At 40.4% G+C, this 22,957-nt stretch overlaps 1 protein-coding gene across 2 annotated transcripts; it reads left to right on the top strand.

Annotated features, from left to right (window-relative positions):
* Positions 1 to 288: 288 nt before the first annotated feature.
* LOC145036747 (uncharacterized) lies at positions 289 to 8,930 on the top strand. 2 transcript variants are annotated; one of them, XM_078985223.1, is made up of 14 exons: positions 289 to 483; positions 668 to 856; positions 969 to 1,487; positions 1,839 to 2,085; positions 2,977 to 3,064; positions 3,183 to 3,392; positions 3,876 to 4,046; positions 4,148 to 5,039; positions 5,117 to 5,196; positions 5,273 to 5,377; positions 5,452 to 6,639; positions 6,744 to 7,163; positions 7,296 to 7,518; positions 7,597 to 8,930. In XM_078985223.1, the coding sequence occupies exons 2-14, from the start codon at positions 784 to 786 to the stop codon at positions 8,388 to 8,390; spliced, it is 5,010 nt and encodes a 1,669-aa protein (XP_078841349.1). In that variant the 5' UTR covers positions 289 to 483; positions 668 to 783; the 3' UTR covers positions 8,391 to 8,930. The 2 variants fall into 2 exon arrangements, with proteins under 2 accessions (XP_078841349.1, XP_078841357.1); XM_078985231.1 differs by lacking the exon at positions 668 to 856.
* The last annotated feature ends 14,027 nt before the right edge of the window (positions 8,931 to 22,957 follow it).

Here is a 22,957-nt window from a genome sequence, read left to right on the forward strand (position 1 = left end):
TAGGCATTTATTTATAAATCTTGGGGCTATTTTGGTTCATCACCTAATTTTTTTATTAAATATTGGATTATGGTTAATGAAATTGGTGTGATTTGTTTTTTTTTTTAATAAAAAGATAATTACAAATTATATTTATTTAACGAAAAATTAGTCTGTGCTGTGGATTTTTAATAGAGTGTGAAAAATTGTGTTGGATTGGATCCTGTAGTTTGTTGGGATAGAGAGAAATTAATTTTGTTTAATTGAAAAGTTGGGTTGGATCGGTTTCATATCCAATTAAGTACAGTGGCAAAATTGTAATTTGAAAATCCTCTGCTACTTTCCTGCAGAAGCTGAAGGCGTTTTCTGATTTCCGGCCTCCTCCTCCGCTTCCCTCGTTTTCTATCGTCGGAGAACCTTTTCCACGCCGTAGAATCTTCACTCCCGTTGAAGAAATAATCGAGGCATGTACGATCGTCTAAACCCCTAATCTGACAATTCCAGGTTTGCATCTCATCGTCGAAATTAGATATATATGCCCTAGCGTTCTGGATGTTATCATCCATCTAACTTTCTATAATTTTAATGGAGCTTGAATTCGTTCTTCTTACATGTATTTACTGTATTTCGTGCCTCTTCGAAGGACTTATACTTCACATGTGTCACTTGGTTTTTTCGCTCATTTCAGTGGTACCTAGTTGGAGCAAGTTGTATCATGTATGCTAGGTTTTCCGTATTTATGTACTGCATTTTTGAGCTTTGCATTGTCTCTAACTCCGCATACGTTATTGGGGATTTTAATCGATGAGTATCACACCATTCTGTTTACAAATTCACCGGATTCTTAGTAAACTAATAGTTAGAAGCGTAGAGAAAGGTTACCGATGATACTTCTTCTATAAACTTCCTGTTTGCTCGTGCAACGCATGTACTGGATTTTGCGTGCATTTCTTGTTTATAATCGTGTTGATGGATCTTTGCATTTGCAGTTGCCACAATGGCAAAGGAAGATGGAAATACAAAGTCAAAGAGGAAAGATGCATCTTCTGCTTCACTCTCAGGATCAGCTGATGCCTCTGGTTTAAGAAGATCAGGCAGAGAAACACCATCAAAGAAACAAGCAACAGCAAGTCCTTCATCTAATGCTCGTAGGTCTGAACGAATTGAGAACCACGCAACCCCAAGCTCTTCTCCAATAAAAAAGAAACAAGATAAAATTGAAGAACAGATGGGGCCAAGTCCTTTGAGGAGGTCTGATAGAAGTAAGAAACAAGTTTCACCAGATTCTTCAGGATCAAAGAAGTTAACTGAGGTGACTGCTTCACAAAACATCAAGAAGAAAGAGATAATTGCAAGCAGTTCAAAAGAAGATCAAGATGCAGAGGATGTTAGTGTAGATAACAAAAATGAAAGACAGGATCCAGATGTGGGTGGTAGGAAAAGGAAGAGAATGACTGTTCGTGGTTATAAAGCTTTATTCAAACCTCAGCGTTTAAGAATTGAAGCAGGTGCATAAGTTTATACATCTTTTTTTATGTTTTATCATGATAACCTTGTTGTCATTACTAGCTGTCCATAGTTTCTTTCTTTAGATGACAATTTGAGTACTTATATTTCTCTTTATACAATCTCCCAAATTTACAAAGACCCAAAACTTGTTTTGATCTATCTATTAATAGTAATTACACTCTAATGACAAATGGACCACACCCTTAATTTACTATAGGGCTTTCAGTATGGAAGTTTTTTCATGAGAGCAGTCTCATTTTATAGGTAACCTTCTTAGTTTATGTTTCTTCTGTATGCTTATGAGATTCTGAATGAATTGGTCTGACACCTTTTTCTTTATTGGCATACAGAAGATGGCCATGATTCAGATGTGCAACACACGCCAGCTGAAAGTGGTAGGACTACTGAAAGTGGGAATGGGGGAAAACAAATTGGTGGCAAGTGTTCACAAGATAATAATGGAAAGATGTCTACACAATATATTGATGTTGATGCTTGTGAAGATAGTGATAACCAAATTTCCCCCAAATCACCATCATCTGGGTGCAAAAAGCATGGTGAAGATGAAACTTCCCTTGCATGTTCAAAAGAGCAAAGGTATGTGTACTTATCACATTCGCCCCTTTCCTTTTCAGGTTAGATTATGTGCTGAATTCATGTATTCTATTAGATTCTTTTCACGTATAAAACCGAGTGTTTGACATCTGTGCATTAGTTATCTGGTCATTCCATTGAAGTCTTGAAATTCATAGAGCTATCCTGTATACTGCTGATTAGCACTATTGTTTTTATTCTCTTTTTCAATATAGAGATAACGGAATACGAATCTATTAGGCCTACATTAGCTAGTGAAGGGTAATTTTGGTATTTTGATCTAACCAAGTCTATGCATAGAGGGAATGGGGATTGAGTTGGGATGCTTATTATCATTGTGAAAGTGAAGGAGGGCAAAATAGGGTATTGGAGTGGTTTATGCTTTCTACTTTATTTTGCAATAATTTGCTTTCTTATGAGAAACCAAAAGCCATGTTCAATGCTTTTACTAAAAGTTGAAAACTTTAGGGAATAACATTTATAGCTTTTATTAGGTTGTTGTTTTAATTCTTTTAGGAAGTTGAAGAGTCTAGTATTTATTGTACTTTTAAGTGTTTTTAATTTTTAGGAAGTTGAAGAGTCTTGGTCTTTATAACTTTTAAAATCTTTTTATTTCATGGAAGTTGAAGAGTCTAATCTTAATAGATTTCTTAATTGTTAAGTCATTTATCTTTTATTTACCTATTAAAGAAGAAAGAGACCATGTAATGACAAAAAACATGCTTGAATTTAAAAACCTAGTCAGTTTCCTTACCACTCTCTAATCTTTGATTCTAGGCCAAAACATTTTTACATCATTCATGGTGACTCTGTGTTTATATAATTGGTTGGTGATCTTCAATTCATTCACTAAATACATTCAACAAAGTGATGTTAATTACTCTTATAATGCAGGATCAACAATGATTTAAAGAATCAACAGGAAAATGAGTCTCATGACAAGACATGTGAGAAAGATTCACAAGGGACCTCTACTTCCAAGGTGAGTGAATACTACAATCAATGTTGTTTTCATGTATTGGTTGTAAGTATAAAGTATAAAGTATAAAGCCACCCTTGGAACATTATTTGGAAATTTGTTATGTTAATGTTTGTACTAGGTTAGAAAGACATGCCAAGAAGGTGGTGTTATGGAGGATACAGAAAACAATAATTCAAAGTTTGTAGAATTTTGGGTTCCTGTTCAGATATCAAACTTGCAGCTTGAACAGTATTGCTCTACTCTACTTTCTGATGGAATGGCTCTTCGTTCAGGCTCAAAAAGTGATAGTGTTGAGGCTCTTCATAACATTCTTAAATCCAATCGCAAGGTATTCTTTCATTAATTCAATATTTTTATTTTTATTTCTCTCATTTACAGATTTTGGCATCAGTATGCCTTTTATCTGATATGATATAATGTAAGACTTATGAACTTTATAGAAAAACGATGTGCAATAATGATTTCACCATCTTCCTGCACATTTAAGATTGTGACACTTGTCATATTTAATAGAATTAATAATTTTTTATTACACTTATCACCATCTAAAAGTGGTAGGAGGATATTTTATTTCTCTATAAGTAATTGATGTCATTTTACTTGAACCATATTCATTTAAACCTGCCATAACTTTTCAACTTATCTTTTAACTACTACATTAAACTCTTTTATTATTCTAAATTTATATGCCAACTTATGAATTTTCACCCTAATATACATAGTTTATTTATTTAAATTGTGTGTCAAACAGTATATTTTTAATGTTACCACTTTATAATATTTTTAATGAATCTTATTTTTCATGTTGAAGTGTTGTAATCACCCATACATAGCAGATAAAGATCTTCAAAAATCAATCACAAAGGATCAACCAACTATGATTTATGATATTGGTCTTAAAGCAAGTGGCAAACTTCACTTTCTTGACCTAATTCTCCCCGAGGTCAAAAAACGCCAACTAAGAGTTGTCATCCTTTTTCAGGTACAAATTAAATAATTTCACTTATTATTATTTACAATATATATATATATATATATATATATATATATTGACATTTACATTTTCTTCCAACAAACAAACAGCCTACAGTTCCTGAAAGAGTTACCACCGAAAGCAATACTCCTCCCGTTACACTTGGCGACATTTTGGACGATTTTGTCCATCAAAGATTTGGTGAAGACTCTTACGAACGCGTGGATGGGGCCCGCATGGCTCAAAAATCAAAACAAGCAGCTTTTAACAGCTTCAACAATAATCCAAATAAATTCATTTTTTTACTAGAACGCTCAAGTCAACCCAGCATCAAATTATCATCAGTTGACATTGTAATCATATTCGATAGTGATCTCAATCTAGCAAATGATATTCGAAAACTATCAATCGATTCGGATTCAGAACAAAAACAGATCATGGTTTTTCGTTTGTATTCCAAGAACACACTTGAAGAAAAGATTTTAAAACTCGCTCAACAGAATGTTGCTGTTGATAGTAAGCGGAGTAGGTTGACTTGTGATGCTTTGTTAATGTGGGGCGCCAAAGAATTGTTTAAAAACTTGGAGAAGTTTCATGGTGAATCTGGAAAGGATATTTCATCTCAAGGAAACTTGTTGAAGGATGTAATGGAGGAGTTTTTGTATATAGTTTCCAACAAAGGTAAAAATAAGGATGGAGAAAAGTCAATGATCACCAAAGTTCAAACCTGTGGGTATTATGGGAATAGAAATATGCCCTGTGGTGAGATTAAAAATCAGCTGCCTGATGGAGAACAGCCGCATGTTTTTTGGAGAAATTTATTAGAGGGAAAATACCCTCAATGGAAATTTGTACATGTGTCAACTTCAAGACAAAGGAAAAGAACACAATATTATGGTGAATCATCAGGCACAATTGCCCCTGTTGCTGATGCTGTAAAGAAGCGTAAGAAGTCTCCTGCTTCAAGGCCTGTAGAATGGGGGACTGGAGGCGTATATGAAGGTAAAATAACTATTTTTTTTTTAAACTTTACGTGTTTTGAGTTTTATAATAAGTAAATAATTCAGATCTTGTTTCAGGTGGCAATAACGAGTCTCAATCATCTCCTGAGTTTCTACATCCCACTGTGCATGAGCTTTGTAAAATCCTAAAGTTTCCGGTATGTTACTTTTTGACAATAATACAGATGTAACATTTTTAATTATATTTTCTTGGCTTAAAAAATAAAAATACAGGAGGATGTCAAGAACAAAGTGGATGGATTTCTTGATTTTGTTCTCAAGAATTATAATGTCAGTAGGGAGGATAGAACTACTCTAGAGGCGTTCATGATATCACTGGTATGAAATCTTTTTAAAGCCCTAATTTTTGACATTATTAATGTATTTAATTTTAATGTCATTCATGATTTCAGTGTTGGATTGGGGCGTCACTTGCAAAACATAAAATTGATAGAAAGGAGTCTTTTGACCTTGCAAAAAAGCAATTGAATTTTGATTGTAAGGAAGAACAGGTGAATTCTGTTCACTTGAAGCTTGAAGAAGCTAAAGAGGATTTCTTAAACCAAACAGAAACACAAGAGAAACATGTTGAAATAAAAGATTTGAAATCGCCACCTCAAGGTATCTGCACAGAGTCAAAGTCAACCGACCAGAAAATGTCAACTGAAAGTCAACAGAATCAAAATGTTGAGGTATCAGTTGCAGAAAATTTAGAATCTACCGAAAAGCTAAGTGAAGAGATGGAGGAGTTTAATAGGGAATGGAATGACAGAAGGGCATCTTTGGAAAATGAGTACAGAGTGGATAAAGCTTTTATTCGTACTTTGCATAGGAACCCTTCCAAAAGATCAGAGAGGTTAAGATTATTAGACAAAGAATTTGCGAAAAAATTTGAAGAGCATGAAAGAGATAAAGATATTCACCTCAAAGAGCTCAAGGCAAAACTCCTGACTCATGACGTGGATGCTGATGCGGCAGCTAAACCTGAAACTTCAGTTTCTGTTGGGAATCCGGGTGGTAAAATGACTGAAACACCCTTGGAATTGGATGGTGGTAGGGTTCAGGATCAGTCCAAAGAAAGGGGTAGTTTGGGCGTAGGTGATGACATCGAGTCAACAGGTTCGCATACCTCAGAAAAACAAATGGTTGATGCAACGGTGTTGTCGTCAAGTGTAGTAGAAGCAGAAGCAAAAGCAGAAGTAGAAGTAGAAGTAGAAGTAGAAGTTCCGCCATGTCAGCATGAGACTGTTGATGACGTGGCAGGGGTAGTAAATGAAGAAATTCCATCTCAGGAAGGTGATGGAATTGGCAATGATGTTGAACCAGTGGAAGCTGATTTGAACCAAGAGAAGAATAGTAACGGAGATGATAATGGTGCTGAGGTGGCGGATCGTGTTGATGACACTGGTGAAACGGGAGTGCCAGGTGGTGATGAAATCAGAGAACATGAGGAAGCACATGCTGTTGAAGAGCAAGAGCAGAATGATTCGTGTGGTTCCAGTAGCAGCAATCAACCGTCTGCAGGTGTACCACATGACGATACACCCTCAGTTCAGTCGGTTGCTTCTCAACCTCCGGATCCTCCAATGCCAACAATTTTGGTAAGTTAATCACACGATCAAGTCTTTCAAATTCAACTTTAGACAGAAGGGTAAAATGGTCATTTTTTTCTAAGAAACAAAAAAACTTTGTTTGGTTTTGTCAGGAAACCGAAAACGAGTCTCTTCTAGAACAACTATTAGACCTTGGAGTTCAAGAGAAAGAAGCGCAAGGTGATCCTAATTCAGAAGAGCAGCCTCATGATGATCCAAATCCAATGGCTGAGAATCAAACCGATACGCAGCCAGCCAATGAAACCACTTGTGAAAATGACGTAAACGCCCCTGATACAGTAAATGACCAACAAAGTGGGCAACAAGAACAACAAGTTTCTACACAGAATTCAAACCCACCAGAAATCACAAATCAGAACACATCACAGGCACAGCCTGTAATAAACCTGTTTGATCTTCCTAACCAAGTGGCAGTGGCTCCACGGATACCAAATCATGGTGATCCACTTCAAGCTGAACTGGAGCGGTTATTTGCCCATAGAGATAATGTTACAAAGTTTTATGAAGAAACGGTTAGTCTCTAATTTTAATTTATAATATATATATATATATATATATATATATATATATATATATATATATATATATATATATATAATATATATATTTTGGCATTTCATGTTTTTGGGTGTGTATACATGCAGAAACAAAGGATGAAATCTGAATGTGATAAGGAAATAGCTGACATGATTGCTCAAATAACTCTAAAATATGAAGCAAAGTTTAAAGGAGCAGAAGAAGCTTTTCAGTTAAAAAAGAAGGAACTTGATACAACGGTTAACAGAGTTGTTATGAATAAAATTTTAGCCGAGGCTTTCAGGGCCAAGTGTCAAGATCTCAATCATTCTGGGCCAGGAATGCAGAAAGGTATGCCTATGCCCTCAAAATTATATTTAATTTTTTTTCTTCCATATTTACCCTTTTGTTTTTTTTTTTTTTTTGCAGTCTCTCAAGCTGGATTAATGCAACAACTCCATAGATTCCCAGTAAGACCTTCCGTTTCCATTGGTGTTGTTTCATCTTCACCTGGCCAATCATCTGGGCGACAACAGACACCACCACAACAACCACCGCCGCCACCATCATCACCGCCGCCTCCTCCACCACCGCCACCGCCACCGCCACCGCCACTTCAAATAGTTCACCAACCAGCGGCTCTTTTCTCCAACACAGTAATCAGACCACCACCTACCATCAACCCAGTCACCCCGGTTAGCAGACCACCACCTAACATCAACCCAAACACTAGACCACCGCCTACAATCACCCCGGTGACACCCACCACCACCACCAGACCGCCACCCAACATCACCCCAGTCACCCCGTCAGCAGGAAGTTTACGTGGCCCGGCCCCACATCTTCGTCCTTTAGTAAACAGTGATATTCGTTCCCCAGCCCCACATATTCGACCTTTGGTAAGCAGTGATATCCGAGCCCCGGCCCCACATCTTCGAACTTATAAACCTTCCACGTCAGCATCTCCTGAATTGACACCCTATCGGAGGATGGTGCCAGGTCAGCATGTAACAAGCCCCCCAAATACCCAACCGCCACTCCCTCCGGAAGCTTCTTATGTTCCACCACCACCACCAAGTGGAGGAGGGGCTTCGTATGCCTTAGTGGACCTAACCGACATCTTCCCGGAGGATAATGAGAATATACCACCACAACCACCACCACCACCACCACCAAGTGGAGGAGTGGGTCATGACCTGGTTTGCTTGTCGGATGATGACTAGACTAACTATATATATATATATATATATATATATATATATATATATATATATATATATATATATATATATATATATATATATATATATATATATATATATATCTTTTGTAAAGAATGTGCATGCATGCAGTCGTATAGTTGTAATGGGCAATGGCCAATTCTATTTTAGAGGAGTTCAAATCAAATGTTGTAATTTTTTTTTTGAAATTTTGTTTTGGCCCCTTGCTTAGTCTTGTTAACCACGGGTTCTTTGTAGACTTTAATGGTTTTCTAGTTATTGGACGTTGATATTTGAGAGGAAAACTATGATGACCTTTGAGAATTGTTCAAATGTTAGAGTGCTACATGGAACTTATGGTAGGATTACGAAACGAATGCTGATTTTATGGTGTGATTACAAGGTTATGTATGTCAATATTCTTGTATATCAGATGTTTTTTTTTTTTATAAACACAAAACATGCAATGGTTATGTTTTTATGTAACCAACGGAAAGGAGTCATTCTCTTTGATATATGGAATTGTTTTTTCAAGACATTAAACATACCCCATATGTTTTGATCATATATTTTTTCCTAGAATGCCACGTAGGCCACCGAGAATTTAGGTCATTTAACTTTATTTTGATATTATTTAACTCCTTTTTCAGTTAAATATTCATCAACAATTAAAAAAAAAAAAAAGAAAAAAAGAAAAAACCTTTTTATAACTGAATTTGTAAATGATAGAAATCGATCTTAAAATAAAAAATTTCATCATATACATTTTCGATTATAATGAGTTAATTGAAGATAAATCCGAACATTTTTGAAAATTCAAGTGCTTTAGTGTTATTAGATAACCAGTAGGTTACTTAGAAACCGGTTAAAATGATATAAATGAACAAATTAAACAAAACATCTGACTTTACAGGATCTAAAACACATCCAAGTGCTTTAGTTTTATTAGATAACCAGTAGGTTACTTAGAAACCGGTTAAAATGGTATAAATGAACAAATTAAACAAAACATTTTACTTTACAGGATCTAAAATACATCCAAGGGTAAAATCGATATTTTTGTGAAAACTTAAAAGTTTTTATGTGATTTTCTATTCTTAAAAGTAGTACGAAGACATTGGATAATCTTTTTGGGGAATTTGACTTATTAAGGTAATTAAGTATTTCAAATGTTCACATATGGGTAATATTGTTTTTTTGTACTCATTTACCCAACTAACTTGTTTCAGCCGTTCAAAAATAACCAACATTACTGGCTATTGTAGGTTTTGTGTGATGTGGCATCTACGTGGCTTGTACGCTACAATACTCATCACCTACGTGGCATTGAGAAGTGTTTACATTATAAGAGGGTGAGATACGACAGCTTATTAATTAAAACCCTAGATCGATCGATGGCATCTTCGTCCTCATCCTTTTCTTCCAAACGACAAGACGAATTGCAATCGGATCATCCATGTGATTGCGATTTTGCCATCTCGTGTGAAGACATCAAGAACCCCAGACAATCCTGGAAGGAAATTCAGAGTTTGTCAAAACTCACTGGTAATTCATATTTTTTACTTCTTCTTCATCCTTCAATTTAACATGTTCTTATAAATTTCTTGAAGAATAGAAAAAGTCCAAGCTGTAAATTTTAGCAATGGTTGGATGAGGATGAAGGGAGGAAAGATGGAAGAGGGCATTACAGGATGAAAGCAGAAGAAAGCTGCAATCTTACCTTGAAAATTTGTACCTTGGAGAATGAAATCAGCATATGCAGGATGAAGATTGAACAAGAGAAGAACAGGAATAAATAAGAACTTGACAAAGTCAACTGGAAATTGTTTACCCATAGACTTGCATTAATTTTCTTGTTTCTCTTGTATGTCAAAATGTTGTTTTAAATTATGTATTATGATGTAGTATGACTAAATTATGTATGCTTTTGTGATGTTTTCAATGAAAAAGGTTATATTCTATCATTGGAATGGAATAGTACATTGTAATGGAATGGGTATTAAACTTGGTAGTATAAAAGATAGTAATAAACATTGTTATGGAATTGAATCATTGTAATTGAATCATTGGAATGGTAGTGTACAAAACTTGTAATGTTATTGTTAATCACTGGAATTGAATTGTTCAAACAATGTAATGGAATTGTGATTACATTGTAAAGGAACTGTGATTACAGTTGATATTCTAAAAGATGGTAATAAATTATAAATAATACAAATGGTATTAGAAAGATGTGCAAAATATGGTAATTAAATCATTGGAATGGTAGTGTACAAAACTTGTAATGTTATTGTGAATCATTGGAATTGAATTGTTTAAACAATGTAATGGAATTATGATTACACTGTAAAGGAATTGTGATTACAGTTGATATTATAAAAGTTGGTAATAAATTATAAATAATACTAATGGTATTAGAAAGATGTGCAAAAGATGGTAATATATTATAGACATTCCAGGGAACATTGACTTCAAAAGATGTGTCAAAAGTTTTACATAACATAGTTAAACATTCATTACACCCAAAAGATGTGCAAAAAGTTAAGCTATTCCAACTAGTTTTCAAAAGATGTGCCAAAAGATTCTAAAGTTAAAAGATGTCAGTCAAAGATGCCAAAAACATTAACAACAGTACAATAAGCCAAAAGTTAATCCAACTCATACGGATTGTCATCACTACTGCCCTGTTTTCCCTCCCACATCTTTCTTATCTTCAGTTTTGTAATTCTTTCTGAAGGTTTCCTTGCCCTCTTTCCCACTACAACTTGAAAAGCTGGTATTTCCACTTGATCTTGAACTACAATTTGGTTAGCATCTTCAACTTTAACTTGCACTTCAGGTTCAACTTCAGCTTGAACTGCAAGGTGAACTTCAACTTGGTTAACATCATGAACTTTAGGATGATTTTCAGGTTCAACTTCAGCTTGCACTTCATCTTGAACTTCATGTTGCACTCCATCTTGGACTTCAGGTTCTACTCCATCTTCAACTTCAGGTTGCACATCATCTTCAAATTCAAGATCAAAAGAGTCAACATCACTTTCAGGTTCTATTTCAACTTCACTGTCACTGTCAATATCAACTTCACGTGCCAATACAACCTTCACTTTATCTGTTTTGTATTACTTGAAAAGTTAAGTTATGCCCAATATGTTAAGTTATACAAGTTATATACAAATAAATATATTAAACATACCAGCTTTCTTGGATTTCTTTTTCTTTGAACTTGCATTTGATGATTCCCCAATTGGTTTCTGAGGACAGGTTGTTCTATTATGCCCACTTTCCCTACATATGCTGCATTTCATCACACTACCTCTTTCTGTGATTGAATGATTTTTTTCTTGGTTTTTCCTCTCAATCTGATCCCTTTTCCTTTTTGTTGATGGTATTCCTGGTAGCCTTCTCCTTTTGGGGGGCAATGGGCTGATGTAGTCTACATGAGGCCACATGTCACTACCATTTAGTGGGTTAATGGTATTCCTGTAACAGTTTAGGTACATTGATGTGGTAAACCATGGTGACACATACTCCTCTACATCCCTGTTGAGGCTTGCAATGCAAGCATACCCATGCACACAAGGGTAACCTGTTAACTGCCAAGTTCTGCAGGCACATGTCCTACTACCAATATCCACAACATATGCATCATACCCAAGTCTGACTTCATATTGTTGATAACCAGATGGTATTACTTTCCAAAACCTGTCCATATACACATGTTTAAAGACAAACATATATAAGGACAAACATGTTTAAAGACAAACATATATAAGGACAAACAGTTTTAAGCACTTACCTTTGAAGATCCTTAAGCTTGGACAACTTTAGCCTAATGGTAGGACATATGGTTAAATCCCAAGATTGCCCCTTAATCTTCTGTCTATAAAGCCTCTCCATCACATAAATTTGAATTTCTTCTAACATGGTGATTAGTGGTCTCTTCCTAGCAACTTCAATCACAGAGTTGAAACTCTCAGAGATACCATTTTCATATGCATCACAAGCCCTATCAGTCTTAAAAATGCTTTACTCCAAGTTTTAGGGTCCCTTTCCATCAAATGGTCATAAGCTAGTGGCTCTAATTTCTTGATTTCATTCATGTGTTGTTCAAATTTTGCAGGGGTAGTAGCTGCAGCAGCATACTAGAAAAGCTTTCTAAACACTTGGCCCTTAAACCTTTTCAGGAAGTTAGCACATATGTGCCTAGCACATTGCCTATGCTCTGCTGCTGGGACCCTTTCCTTCACAGCCTCAAGTAATCCCTGTTAGCAATAGACACAAAATTTAAACAACAAAAATTGATTACTTTGTGTTGGTCTGATATCAAGGTTAGTCCATGCCCAACTCCCATTCCAAGGTCCTCAATTAGAAGGTCAATAAACCACTTCCATGTTTCTTTACTTTCCACTAATACAACAGCCCAAGCAATGGGATATATATGGTTATTTGCATCTCTACCTATAGCAGAGAGCAACTGACCTCTGCATATGCCCTTTAGGAAGCAACCATCTAGTCTAATTACCCTCCTACAACCTTCAATCCATCCATCCTTCAATCCCTTGAAACATACATAAAACTTTGAGAAATATGTGGTTCCATCAGGCATGACATCTACATCCATCTTCACTGTTGATCCAGGGTTAGTCCTTCTTATCTCTTCTCCATAGCTCCATGTTTTTGCATAATGCTCTTTCAAAGTACCCTCTATCTCCTGAAATGCATACTTCCTTGCATTTCTGCATTGACCAACACTTGCAATCAAATTAAATTTCTTGCTGACTTTAGCTTTCAACGTCCTTATACTCATCTTTGGTTTCTGAAGTATATGATTCATGAAATGCTTTGCTATCCATTTATAGGTAACAATGGACCCAAATTTGAACACTCTTGCACAATTATGCATATCATTCAGAGATTTAATCTGGAATGATTTTTCACTGCTCATCCAGGTTGCCCATAATCTAAAAGGACAACCTTTACCCTGTTTATTTGTCTTACCTTTACAACATTTTACCAATAACCTTTCATGATCACTTTTCTCATACCATAAATCATATCCCTTTTTGACTGCATAGTTGGTGATACACAACTTCAATTCCAATGGATTAGAAAACTTCATACCCAAAACTGGCACCATTTGCTCCCATTCTTGATTCTCATTATGGACAGGGAACACAACATCCTTAAGTTTCCCATTGTTTGCTTCCTCTTCATCATCATCACTAATATGCCCTGAAAGTTTGTCCAAGAATGGGTCTCTAACAGTTTTATCAAAAGTATGTTCATCTTCATCATCCCATTCATGTTCATATTCTGTAACACCCAAGTCTTAAAAGCCATGAAAGGAAAGAAAAGCCCTAATTTAAGGGCCGACTCGGCGAGTCCGAGCGGGATCCGGGTCTAGTGTAAGCGACCGACTCGGCAAGTCGGCGAGTCTGGTCTGTGCGTGGAAAACCCTAAATTTGGGACTTGGAGCCTATATAAATGTCTTAATCTTCTTCCTAGGGTTCCTTACTGCCTCTTTAGCCCTGGATATCAAACCCTAGCCGTCACATCTCCTAGTTGAGCCTTGGAGGGTGCATTAAAGCTTGGAAAAGGAAGAAGGAACTTGGAGGAACAAGAAGGAGCTATAGATCTGGGATTGTGAGTTCATTCTAAGCACTTGGAGGTAATAAATTAGTTCCTGGACCCTTTTTGCACCTAGATCTATGTGTGGTTGTTGGGGCTCTTTAGCGATAATGTTATTATTTTGAGTTAGAAGCCGGATCTGGAGCTGCTACTCCAGATCCAAGTGTGTTATGGCCTGGAGAAGCATAAAGTATCATCCATTAAGTCGATTTTGATGCCCCTTGGCCTTACACTCTAGTTTATGGCATATTTTGCCTAGATCTCCTTCTCTACACGTAAAGTTTGCAACTTTACGTGTGGAATAGGCTTGGGAAGGGTGGATCTATAGTTTGGAGTCCATGCATGACTCAAAAATCCTCTGCATGTAAGGAGAACTGAAGGGACTCGGCGAGTAGCATGAAGTTGTGGAGAAACTCGACGAGTGGGATGAACAACTCGTTGAGTCGTATGATGATTGCCTTGGACTCGGCGAGTCTGTTCTTGGACTCGGCGAGTCAGGTTGCGAAACCCCAAACCCTTCGAGTTGTGACTCGAATCAGTGAGTCGGGTGGAGACTCAGTGAGTTGGACAGGTGTGGACTCAGAAATCGGTAGACTCGGCGAGTCATGGACTGACTCGGCGAGTCAAGTCACGAATGGAAGGAATCTGAATATTATGAACTCGGCGAGTCAGTAGGGTGACTCGGTGAGTAGGGTTGACCTGGAAGGTTGACTTTGACCAGGACTTTGACTTTGGACCAGGGTGGACTTGGTTGTCTTTCGGGGGTCAGTTAGACTCAGTGTTGCATTGATATTGGTAGTTCGGGGAGCAAGGGGAGCAGGAGTTCCGTGAGTTGTCGGGCAGCAGCTAGTGAGATCATCTGCAAGTTCAGCCAGTGCAGGTGAGTTTCCCTTTGTGTGAATGGGTCTAAGGCCACAATGCCGGCCCATGTAGTTATGAGTAGAAGACCCGGGGGTTAGCCCTAGGCACAGTATGCTAGTATTATTCTCAGGGCGAGGTCCTGTAATAGCGGGCGGGTGCCCAAGGAATTGTTTATATGATAGTTTATAATTGTTGTCTGTGTGATACATGTATGTGCCTGGTAGGGAGGTGAGTGTGGGCGAGGTCCCGTATCTCACCAGTAGCAGAGTGTGGATGGGGTTCCATATCTCATTAGTAGCAGAATAGGGGCGAGGCCCGAACTAGAACAGGCGTGGGAGTGGGCTAGGCCCGTACCTCACTACCATTAGTAGCGTGGACGGGGTTCCATGACTCATTAGTAGCAGGATATGGGCGAGGCCCAGGATAGGCGAGGCTTTAGGACAAAACTAGTTGTATGTGTTAGTTATGAAATGTTTATGTGTTATTATTTGTTGGCGGGCGAGGCCCTATGACAGGTGGGGCCTAAGTAAAACAGATCTGTATCCGAGCGGGGCTCGAAGCCAGGCGGGCCTGGAGCGGCGGGGCCGTTGTAGCGGGCGGGGCCCGAGGTAGGGGACGAGGCCCAAGATAGGGGGCGTGGCCCAGTATGTGTAGTATGTGGTTATGCATGGTATGTGGTAGGGTGGGGAACTCACTAAGCTTCGTGCTTACGGTTTTCAGTTTTGGTTTCAGGTACTTCCGGTAGCGGTGGGAAGAGCTCGGGGTGATCGCATGGCACACACCATAGCTTAGACAGCCTGGGAATGTTTACTCTAATAATGAACATGTGTTTTGAAAACTTATACTCACGTTATGTTTTGGAATGATGACTTTACTTTAAGTAATGATTTATTAAAAGAAATTTTTGGTCTTAAATTTTGGGTCGTTACAAGTTGGTATCAGAGCCTTGGTTTGAGGGATTCGGGCATACTCTCGGGTGTGCCTGAACTCAAATTGAGGGGTCGGATAAAAAGTTTTCAAAAGCGAAAAGATAGTTTTGTAAAGAGAGTTTTGAGAAAGAAAATGGTTTTATAAAATAAAAAGAATTCAGAAAGAAAAGAACTTTGAAAAGAGAAGAGAGGTGTGGTGCATGCAATCAACCGAGCTCAAGTAAGTACACCCCAAAATACCCATAGAAGTTTATGTTTTGATTATCAGTTAATAGAACAGCATGCTAGATTAGGACTAAGGATCTAGGGAGGATGCCTTATGTGCCTGTTATATGTGCTTTTGATCTGCATGATAGTGCTGAATAGTCAGTAGTAGGATATCCTGATTAGGTTATGCCTGAGTTTATGAGTTGTGTTGTATGCTAGTTCAGATTCTTGCTATGTGGATATGACTGCTTGAGTATGTTATGGTTAGACTTTCCCCTTGTCTGAATGCTGCTTGCTTTGTGCATTGTGGGATTCTAAGTGATGGGAGTTAGCCATTAGGTGGATACGTCACGTCACATGTGATCAGGGTTGAATAATCTCAGAGTGTTGGATTTGGTCCTATTGCGCAGCTCTTGTTTGAGTCCAACCGTTGTAAGAATGAGTCTTTTACTTGAAGGATTATCTGAGCCTCATCACATGTGATGGTATCCAGGTGATGGCTAATTGGCATTGCGAGGAGGCCTTCAGCAGCTGAGGACTGGTTTGAGTTGAGTCAAAGGTTTCCCTAGGGTAAGCTTAGGATGAGGTAGTGCTGGGAGCAATAGAAGTAGAAAAGGGACCTGGTGGAGTCAAAGCGGTTCTTGAGGAAAGTATGGATAGATGTGGAAGGTAGTATGGGCCCGTACTACTGAAAGCAGAGGATCCGTACTCGATTCGGGAAAGGCTGAGACAAGACCGGGAACCTGGTAGTGAGTATGTTTGGTCTCGCAGCAGTGAGGAGTATTCCGATAGTGGTTATGTTGTATGTTTCAGTATGGTGACATTGCAAGAGGGACCAACGGGCGGACCAGGCGCCAGAGAGGGATTAGGCTCGGGAATAGGGGCCGAGCAGCTCGAGGAGCGGATGAGAGAGTTGATATCAGCGGAGGTTACGCGCAGTATTCTAGCTCAGACTCCTGTGATCTTTGGCACGGTCAAGGAGGGTATATTAGAGATTTTGGATGAGAGGCTGGGAGCCTTCCGTACTGAGATGATGGCTTTGTTGGGAGCGCGTACCTTGACATTTCGGGAGTTCAGGGCTTGCGGGGCACCAGATTATCATGGGGCTAGGGACCCCATCGCTAGCAGCAGATGGTTGGCTGATGTTGCCAACGCATTCTGTACGAGCCGGTGTCCTGAGGAGGACAAGGTCAGACTCGCTTCCTGTCTTCTGAAGGACAGAGCGAGGGATTGGTGGGAGGAGATTGGTCACGCTTTGGGTGATGATGCCGCATTGGACGCGATGACTTGGAGTGATTTCTTAGCGAGGTTTAGAGCGGAGTTTTTGCCGATTATTGAGGTGCAACAGTTGGCCCGGGAGTTTCAGGATTTGACGCAGACTACGGAGACTGTGGCGGAGATCACCGCCAAGTTCAGGGAGAGAGCCCTTCTTGTTCCGCAGTATGTCGCAGATGAGGAGATGAAGAAGGCGCGATATCACGAGATGCTGAGGGATGACATCAGGGAGTTCGTCAGCAGGTCCGGATGTAAGACTCTGGAGGATATGATTTCTCGGGCTAGGGAGAGGGAAATTGATTTGGAGCAGATCCGGAAGAGGAAGCCGGATGAGGTTCAGGTAGCCGCGAGTTCGGGCAAAAGGCCCAAGGGATCAGAGTCGAGGTCGAGGGATTATCAGGACCGCAGTCGATGCGGAAGGTGTGGCAGGACGCACGGGGGCGCATGCAGGAGTGGTAGTGGTGGTGAGTCTGGCTGTTTCAGGTGCGGTCGGACTGGTCATTTTAGCAGAGATTGTACTGCTACCATCACTCAGGGATCAGACTTGATATGTTTTCACTGCAATCAGCGGGGCCACAAGAAGCCCCGGTGCCCCACTTTTCTTTCAGCAGGACGGGTGATGGCACCTGCCCCTGCAACTTTGAGGATCACGGACAGTCGTCAGGGCCGTGCGGAGGCGCCTGCAGTTGGAGGTAGGGCTTTTCAGATGGCTACTTTGGAGATGCGAGCAGCGCCGGACGTTGCAGGTATGCAACTTCCGTTCTCAGTTCTTTTATTTTGTGCATGATTATATTGTTATGGTTCTGCATCATTATCTGTGTGAGTATTTTATTTTTGAGCGGGTTGACTTCGATCGAGTTATATGCCATTTGCATACCTTAGATATTTGGGTTAGAAGTTAAGGGGTGCGTTGTATCGAAGAAGGTTACTTTGAGCGCAGTATCTGTAGCATGCCTTGGAGAGACTCGGTATGTCTTGCTAGTTCGGAGTCGTATAAGTTTTAGAATGGACAAGTTAGATCCTTAGCTATGGTAAGCTTGGGATTCCTCAGTGGATTGATTATGGTAGCAAGGATTGGGATTTCTCTTCACTAAGCATCGAGGCGTAAGCAGGACCGAAGTGGGGGAGAATCCTCCGAGTGTATAGGGTAAGGGCATGCAAATCCAGATCGGGTTTATGATTTCTGAGAAGGAAAGGGGGTAGTTCAGCGTTTAGAAGTTCGGGGTTGGGAGTTTGAGAACTTCCCATCAGTGCGTGCGTGTAAAGGGTAATGGTGGGTATGTGGTCCGGATTCAGGTTAAAGGGCCGCATGTAGAACTCGTGTAAGTCGGAATGGGGATCTTGAGGTCAAATTGCAGGAGATGGTTTCGTGCTAGCAGTCAGTGGTGGAAGTATTGTCAGGCTATGGGTAAGCCGTAGCATTCCTTAGTCGCTTCGTTAGCGGAGTTGGGGCGAGGCCCTTATTTCCTAGTGATCAGATGTGGATCAGGATGGGTAGTGGTTGAGAATGATAGGGAGTTGCCTGTATAGCCCTAGCGAGGTGAGACCTTGGGAGAGGCCGCTCCAGGATATAGTTGGGTGAGACCCGTGGGCGAGGCCCGTATGAGATTAGCAGTGTACATGAGACCTAGGAGCAGGGTTGCTCAATAGTATGGTCGAGTGAGACCCCGTGGGCGAGGCCCGTGAGTTTTTAGCAGCACAGGTGGGACCTAGTAGGGACCTTAGTGTCAAGTTAGGGGATCGGGGATCCCAGGTTTGTAGTGTTTGAGTGGCAGAATTGTTTGAGCAGTTGAAGGTAGTCGAGGTTTCTTTGGAAGACGCTGAGAGCGACTAGTGATGGTTTTGGGACTAGCTACCGGTGGGAGCCGGTAATCCAGATATTGATAGGTTGGTAGGGACTAGAGTGGTCTCAGTTCATCGGGAAGGCAAATGAGGAATGACAGAAGTATCTAGTCTGTTGTAGTGCGGGAAAGCGGGTTAAGGTGGAATTCAGTTAGTTGAGTCAAGGAGTGCTCGACACCAAGTTATGACAAGAGATGAGTGTCAGTGGTTACTGGCGGTGATGCCCCGTATTGGATTTAGCGGGAATTATGGATCGGTGAAGATAGGATCTTCATAGTGACAGAGGAAATAGTTGTTTGTGGAGCATCGCCTTGGGAAGGAAAGGGAATCGCGTGAGGAAAAAAAAGGGGGGGGGGGGGGTGAACCCCTATGGGTTCAGTGCAGTACTCGGAGAGTACCAGAGGGATTGACGGCTGAGTAAGTTGTATCTCCAGTATGTTCAGGGTTAGGATTAACCCGAGATGATTAACCGCAAGGAGTGTTGCTAGTCAGAATGACCGGGTGGAAGACCAGCGAAGGTAGGCAACTGGTGTTGAAATAATTGGTGGGGTTTTGGAGGCAGATCGTAGGCGGTGGAGTATAGTAAACTCCGAGGACGAAGTTTAGTTTAAGTGGGGGAGAGTTGTAACACCCAAGTCTTAAAAGCCATGAAAGGAAAGAAAAGCCCTAATTTAAGGGCCGACTCGGCGAGTCCAAGGAGGGACTCGGCGAGTCCGAGCGGGATCCGGGTCTAGTGTAAGCGACCGACTCGGCGAGTCGGCCAAGGTGACTCGGCGAGTCTGGTCTGTGCGTGGAAAACCCTAAATTCGGGACTTGGAGCCTATATAAATGTCTTAATCTTCTTCCTAGGGTTCCTTACTGCCTCTTTAGCCCTGGATATCAAACCCTAGCCGTCACATCTCCTAGTTGAGCCTTGGAGGGTGCATTAAAGCTTGGAAAAGGAAGAAGGAACTTGGAGGAACAAGAAGGAGCTATAGATCTGGGACTGTGAGTTCATTCTGAGCACTTGGAGGTAATAAATTAGTTCCTGGACCCTTTTTGCACCTAGATCTATGTGTGGTTGTTGGGGCTCTTTAGCCATAATGTTATTATTTTGAGTTAGAAGCCGGATCTGGAGTTGCTACTCCAGATCCAAGTGTGTTATGGCCTGGAGAAGCATAAAGTATCATCCATTAAGTCGATTTTGATGCCCCTTGGCCTTACACTCTAGTTTATGGCATATTTTGCCTAGATCTCCTTCTCTACACGTAAAGTTTGCAACTTTACGTGTGGAATAGGCTTGGGAAGGGTGGATCTATAGTTTGGAGTCCATGCATGACTCAAAAATCCTCTGCATGTAAGGAGAACTGAAGGGACTCGGCGAGTCCTTTGAGTGGACTCGGCGAGTAACATGAAGTTGTGGAGAAACTCGACGAGTGGGATGAACAACTCGTCGAGTCGTATGAAGATTGCCTTGGACTCGGCGAGTCTGTTCTTGGACTCGGCGAGTCAGGTCGTGAAACCCCAAACCCTTCGAGTTGTGACTCGAATCAGTGAGTCGGGTGGAGACTCAGTGAGTTGGACAGGTCTGGACTCAGAAATCGGTATACTCGGCGAGTCATGGACTGACTCGGCGAGTCGAGTCACGAATGGAAGGAATCTGAATATTATGAACTCGGCGAGTCAGTAGGGTGACTCGGCGAGTAGGGTTGACCTGGAAGGTTGACTTTGACCAGGACTTTGACTTTGGACCAGGGTGGACTTGGTTGTCTTTCGGGGGTCAGTTAGACTCAGTGTTGCATTGATATTGGTAGTTCGGGGAGCAGGAGTTCCGTGAGTTGTCGGGCAGTAGGTAGTGAGATCATCTGCAAGTTCAGCCAGTGCAAGTGAGTTTCCCTTTGTGTGAATGGGTCTAAGGCCACAATGTCGGCCCATGTAGTTATGAGTAGAAGACCCGGGGGTTAGCCCTAGGCACAGTATGCTAGTATTATTCTCAGGGCGAGGTCCTGTAATAGCGGGCGGGTGCCCAAGGAATTGTTTATATGATAGTTTATAATTGTTGTCTGTGTGATACATGTATGTGCCTGGTAGGGAGGTGAGTGTGGGCGAGGTCCCGTATCTCACCAGTAGCAGAGTGTGGATGGGGTTCCATATCTCATTAGTAGCAGAATAGGGGCGAGGCCCGAACTAGAACAGGCGTGGGAGTGGGCTAGGCCCGTACCTCACTACCATTAGTAGCGTGGACGGGGTTCCATGACTCATTAGTAGCAGGATATGGGCGAGGCCCAGGATAGGCGAGGCTTTAGGACAGAACTAGTTGTATGTGTTAGTTATGAAATGTTTATGTGTTATTATTTGTTGGCGGGCGAGGCCCTATGACAGGTGGGGCCTAAGTAAAACAGATCTGTATCCGAGCGGGGCTCGAAGCCAGGCGGGCCTGGAGCGGCGGGGCCGTTGTAGCGGGCGGGGCCCGAGGTAGGGGACGAGGCCCAAGATAGGGGGCGTGGCCCAGTATGTGTAGTATGTGGTTATGCATGGTATGTGGTAGGGTGGGGAACTCACTAAGCTTCGTGCTTACGGTTTTCAGTTTTGGTTTCAGGTACTTCCGGTAGCGGTGGGAAGAGCTCGGGGTGATCGCATGGCACACACCATAGCTTAGACATCCTAGGAATGTTTACTCTGATAATGAACATGTGTTTTGAAAACTTATACTCACATTATGTTTTGGAATGATGACTTTACTTTAAGTAATGATTTATTAAAAGAAATTTTTGGTCTTAAATTTTGGGTCGTTACATATTCCATTGTCATTGAAACTTCAGAATCCTTGTCATCCTCTTCATCCAACTCATACCCTTTACCATCTTCTAAGAACTCGTTATCAGCCCAATCAAGAATTGGTTCATTTCGGTGGTCAATGTACACATCTAACTCACTCTCAAGACTATCACTCTCCAGACTATAAACAGTCTCCACAAACTCCTAATAATCAGCATCACTGTCGATTCTTCTAATACCCTCACACAAGCTTTCCTTTCTCATACAGTAGTAGACATTATCATATTCTCCATTTGTTAATTTCGTAAGCCACAAAAGAAACTCTTTATACGTAAATCCCCCAAAATCCACATCACGTACATTTGTTTTTACGGGGTCTAAGTACACCAATGGGTTTGGCGAAAAGAATCCATTGTAATGAAAATCTACAGATACATACATACCTGTAGATGAGGATGCCATGCTAGCAGTCGACTTCAATTCCAAGACCTAATCGTCGATTTGATGAATCGATTGATTTCTCACAGAAGAAGGTAATCGAGGTGTGTTAGCTGACGATGAAGAACCCTAATTAAATGAGAATGGGGTGTAATGGCCACGTAAGATTCCACGTAATGTTTTAAACCGAGCTAAATCAATGTTACCGGCTAAAACAGGTAATTGCCGGTAATGTTGGTTATTTTTGAACGGCTGAAACAAGTTAGTTGGGTAAATGAGTACAAAAAAAACAATATTACCCATATGTGAACATTTGAAATACTTAATTTACCTTAATAAGTCAAATTCCCAATCTTTTTGCAACTTGTCCTTTGGCAATTGACATAAGATCTTAGCATAATGTACCTTACTATCTTGTATAAGTTTCTCTTTGGCTAATGATTGATTTTGTTGGATAGATCAGTTTTTTAGAAGATCCACGCATTTACTCATCTTCTTATCTTCTATATCAGTAAATCTATTGCTTTTGAGACTATGACGTTTGAGTTCTTTGCCATATTAGTTATATCATATATGTCAATGGTAAAATATTTGATTAAAAATGTAAACTTTTGAGGGGCAAAACTGAAA

This window comes from Lactuca saligna, chromosome 1 (genome assembly GCF_052625555.1).
Source record: "Lactuca saligna cultivar CGN05327 chromosome 1, ASM5262555v1, whole genome shotgun sequence".
NCBI classification, from domain to species: domain Eukaryota; kingdom Viridiplantae; phylum Streptophyta; class Magnoliopsida; order Asterales; family Asteraceae; genus Lactuca; species Lactuca saligna.

Coding starts and splice junctions, on each gene's coding strand:
- LOC145036747 (XM_078985223.1), top strand. CDS start 784: ATGAGTATCACACCATTCTGTTTACAAATTCACCGGATTCTTAGTAAA. Junction 857..968: donor AGTTAGAAGCGTAGAGAAAG/GTTACCGATGAT, acceptor TTGCATTTGCAG/TTGCCACAATGGCAAAGGAA. Junction 7,519..7,596: donor TGGGCCAGGAATGCAGAAAG/GTATGCCTATGC, acceptor TTTTTTTTGCAG/TCTCTCAAGCTGGATTAATG.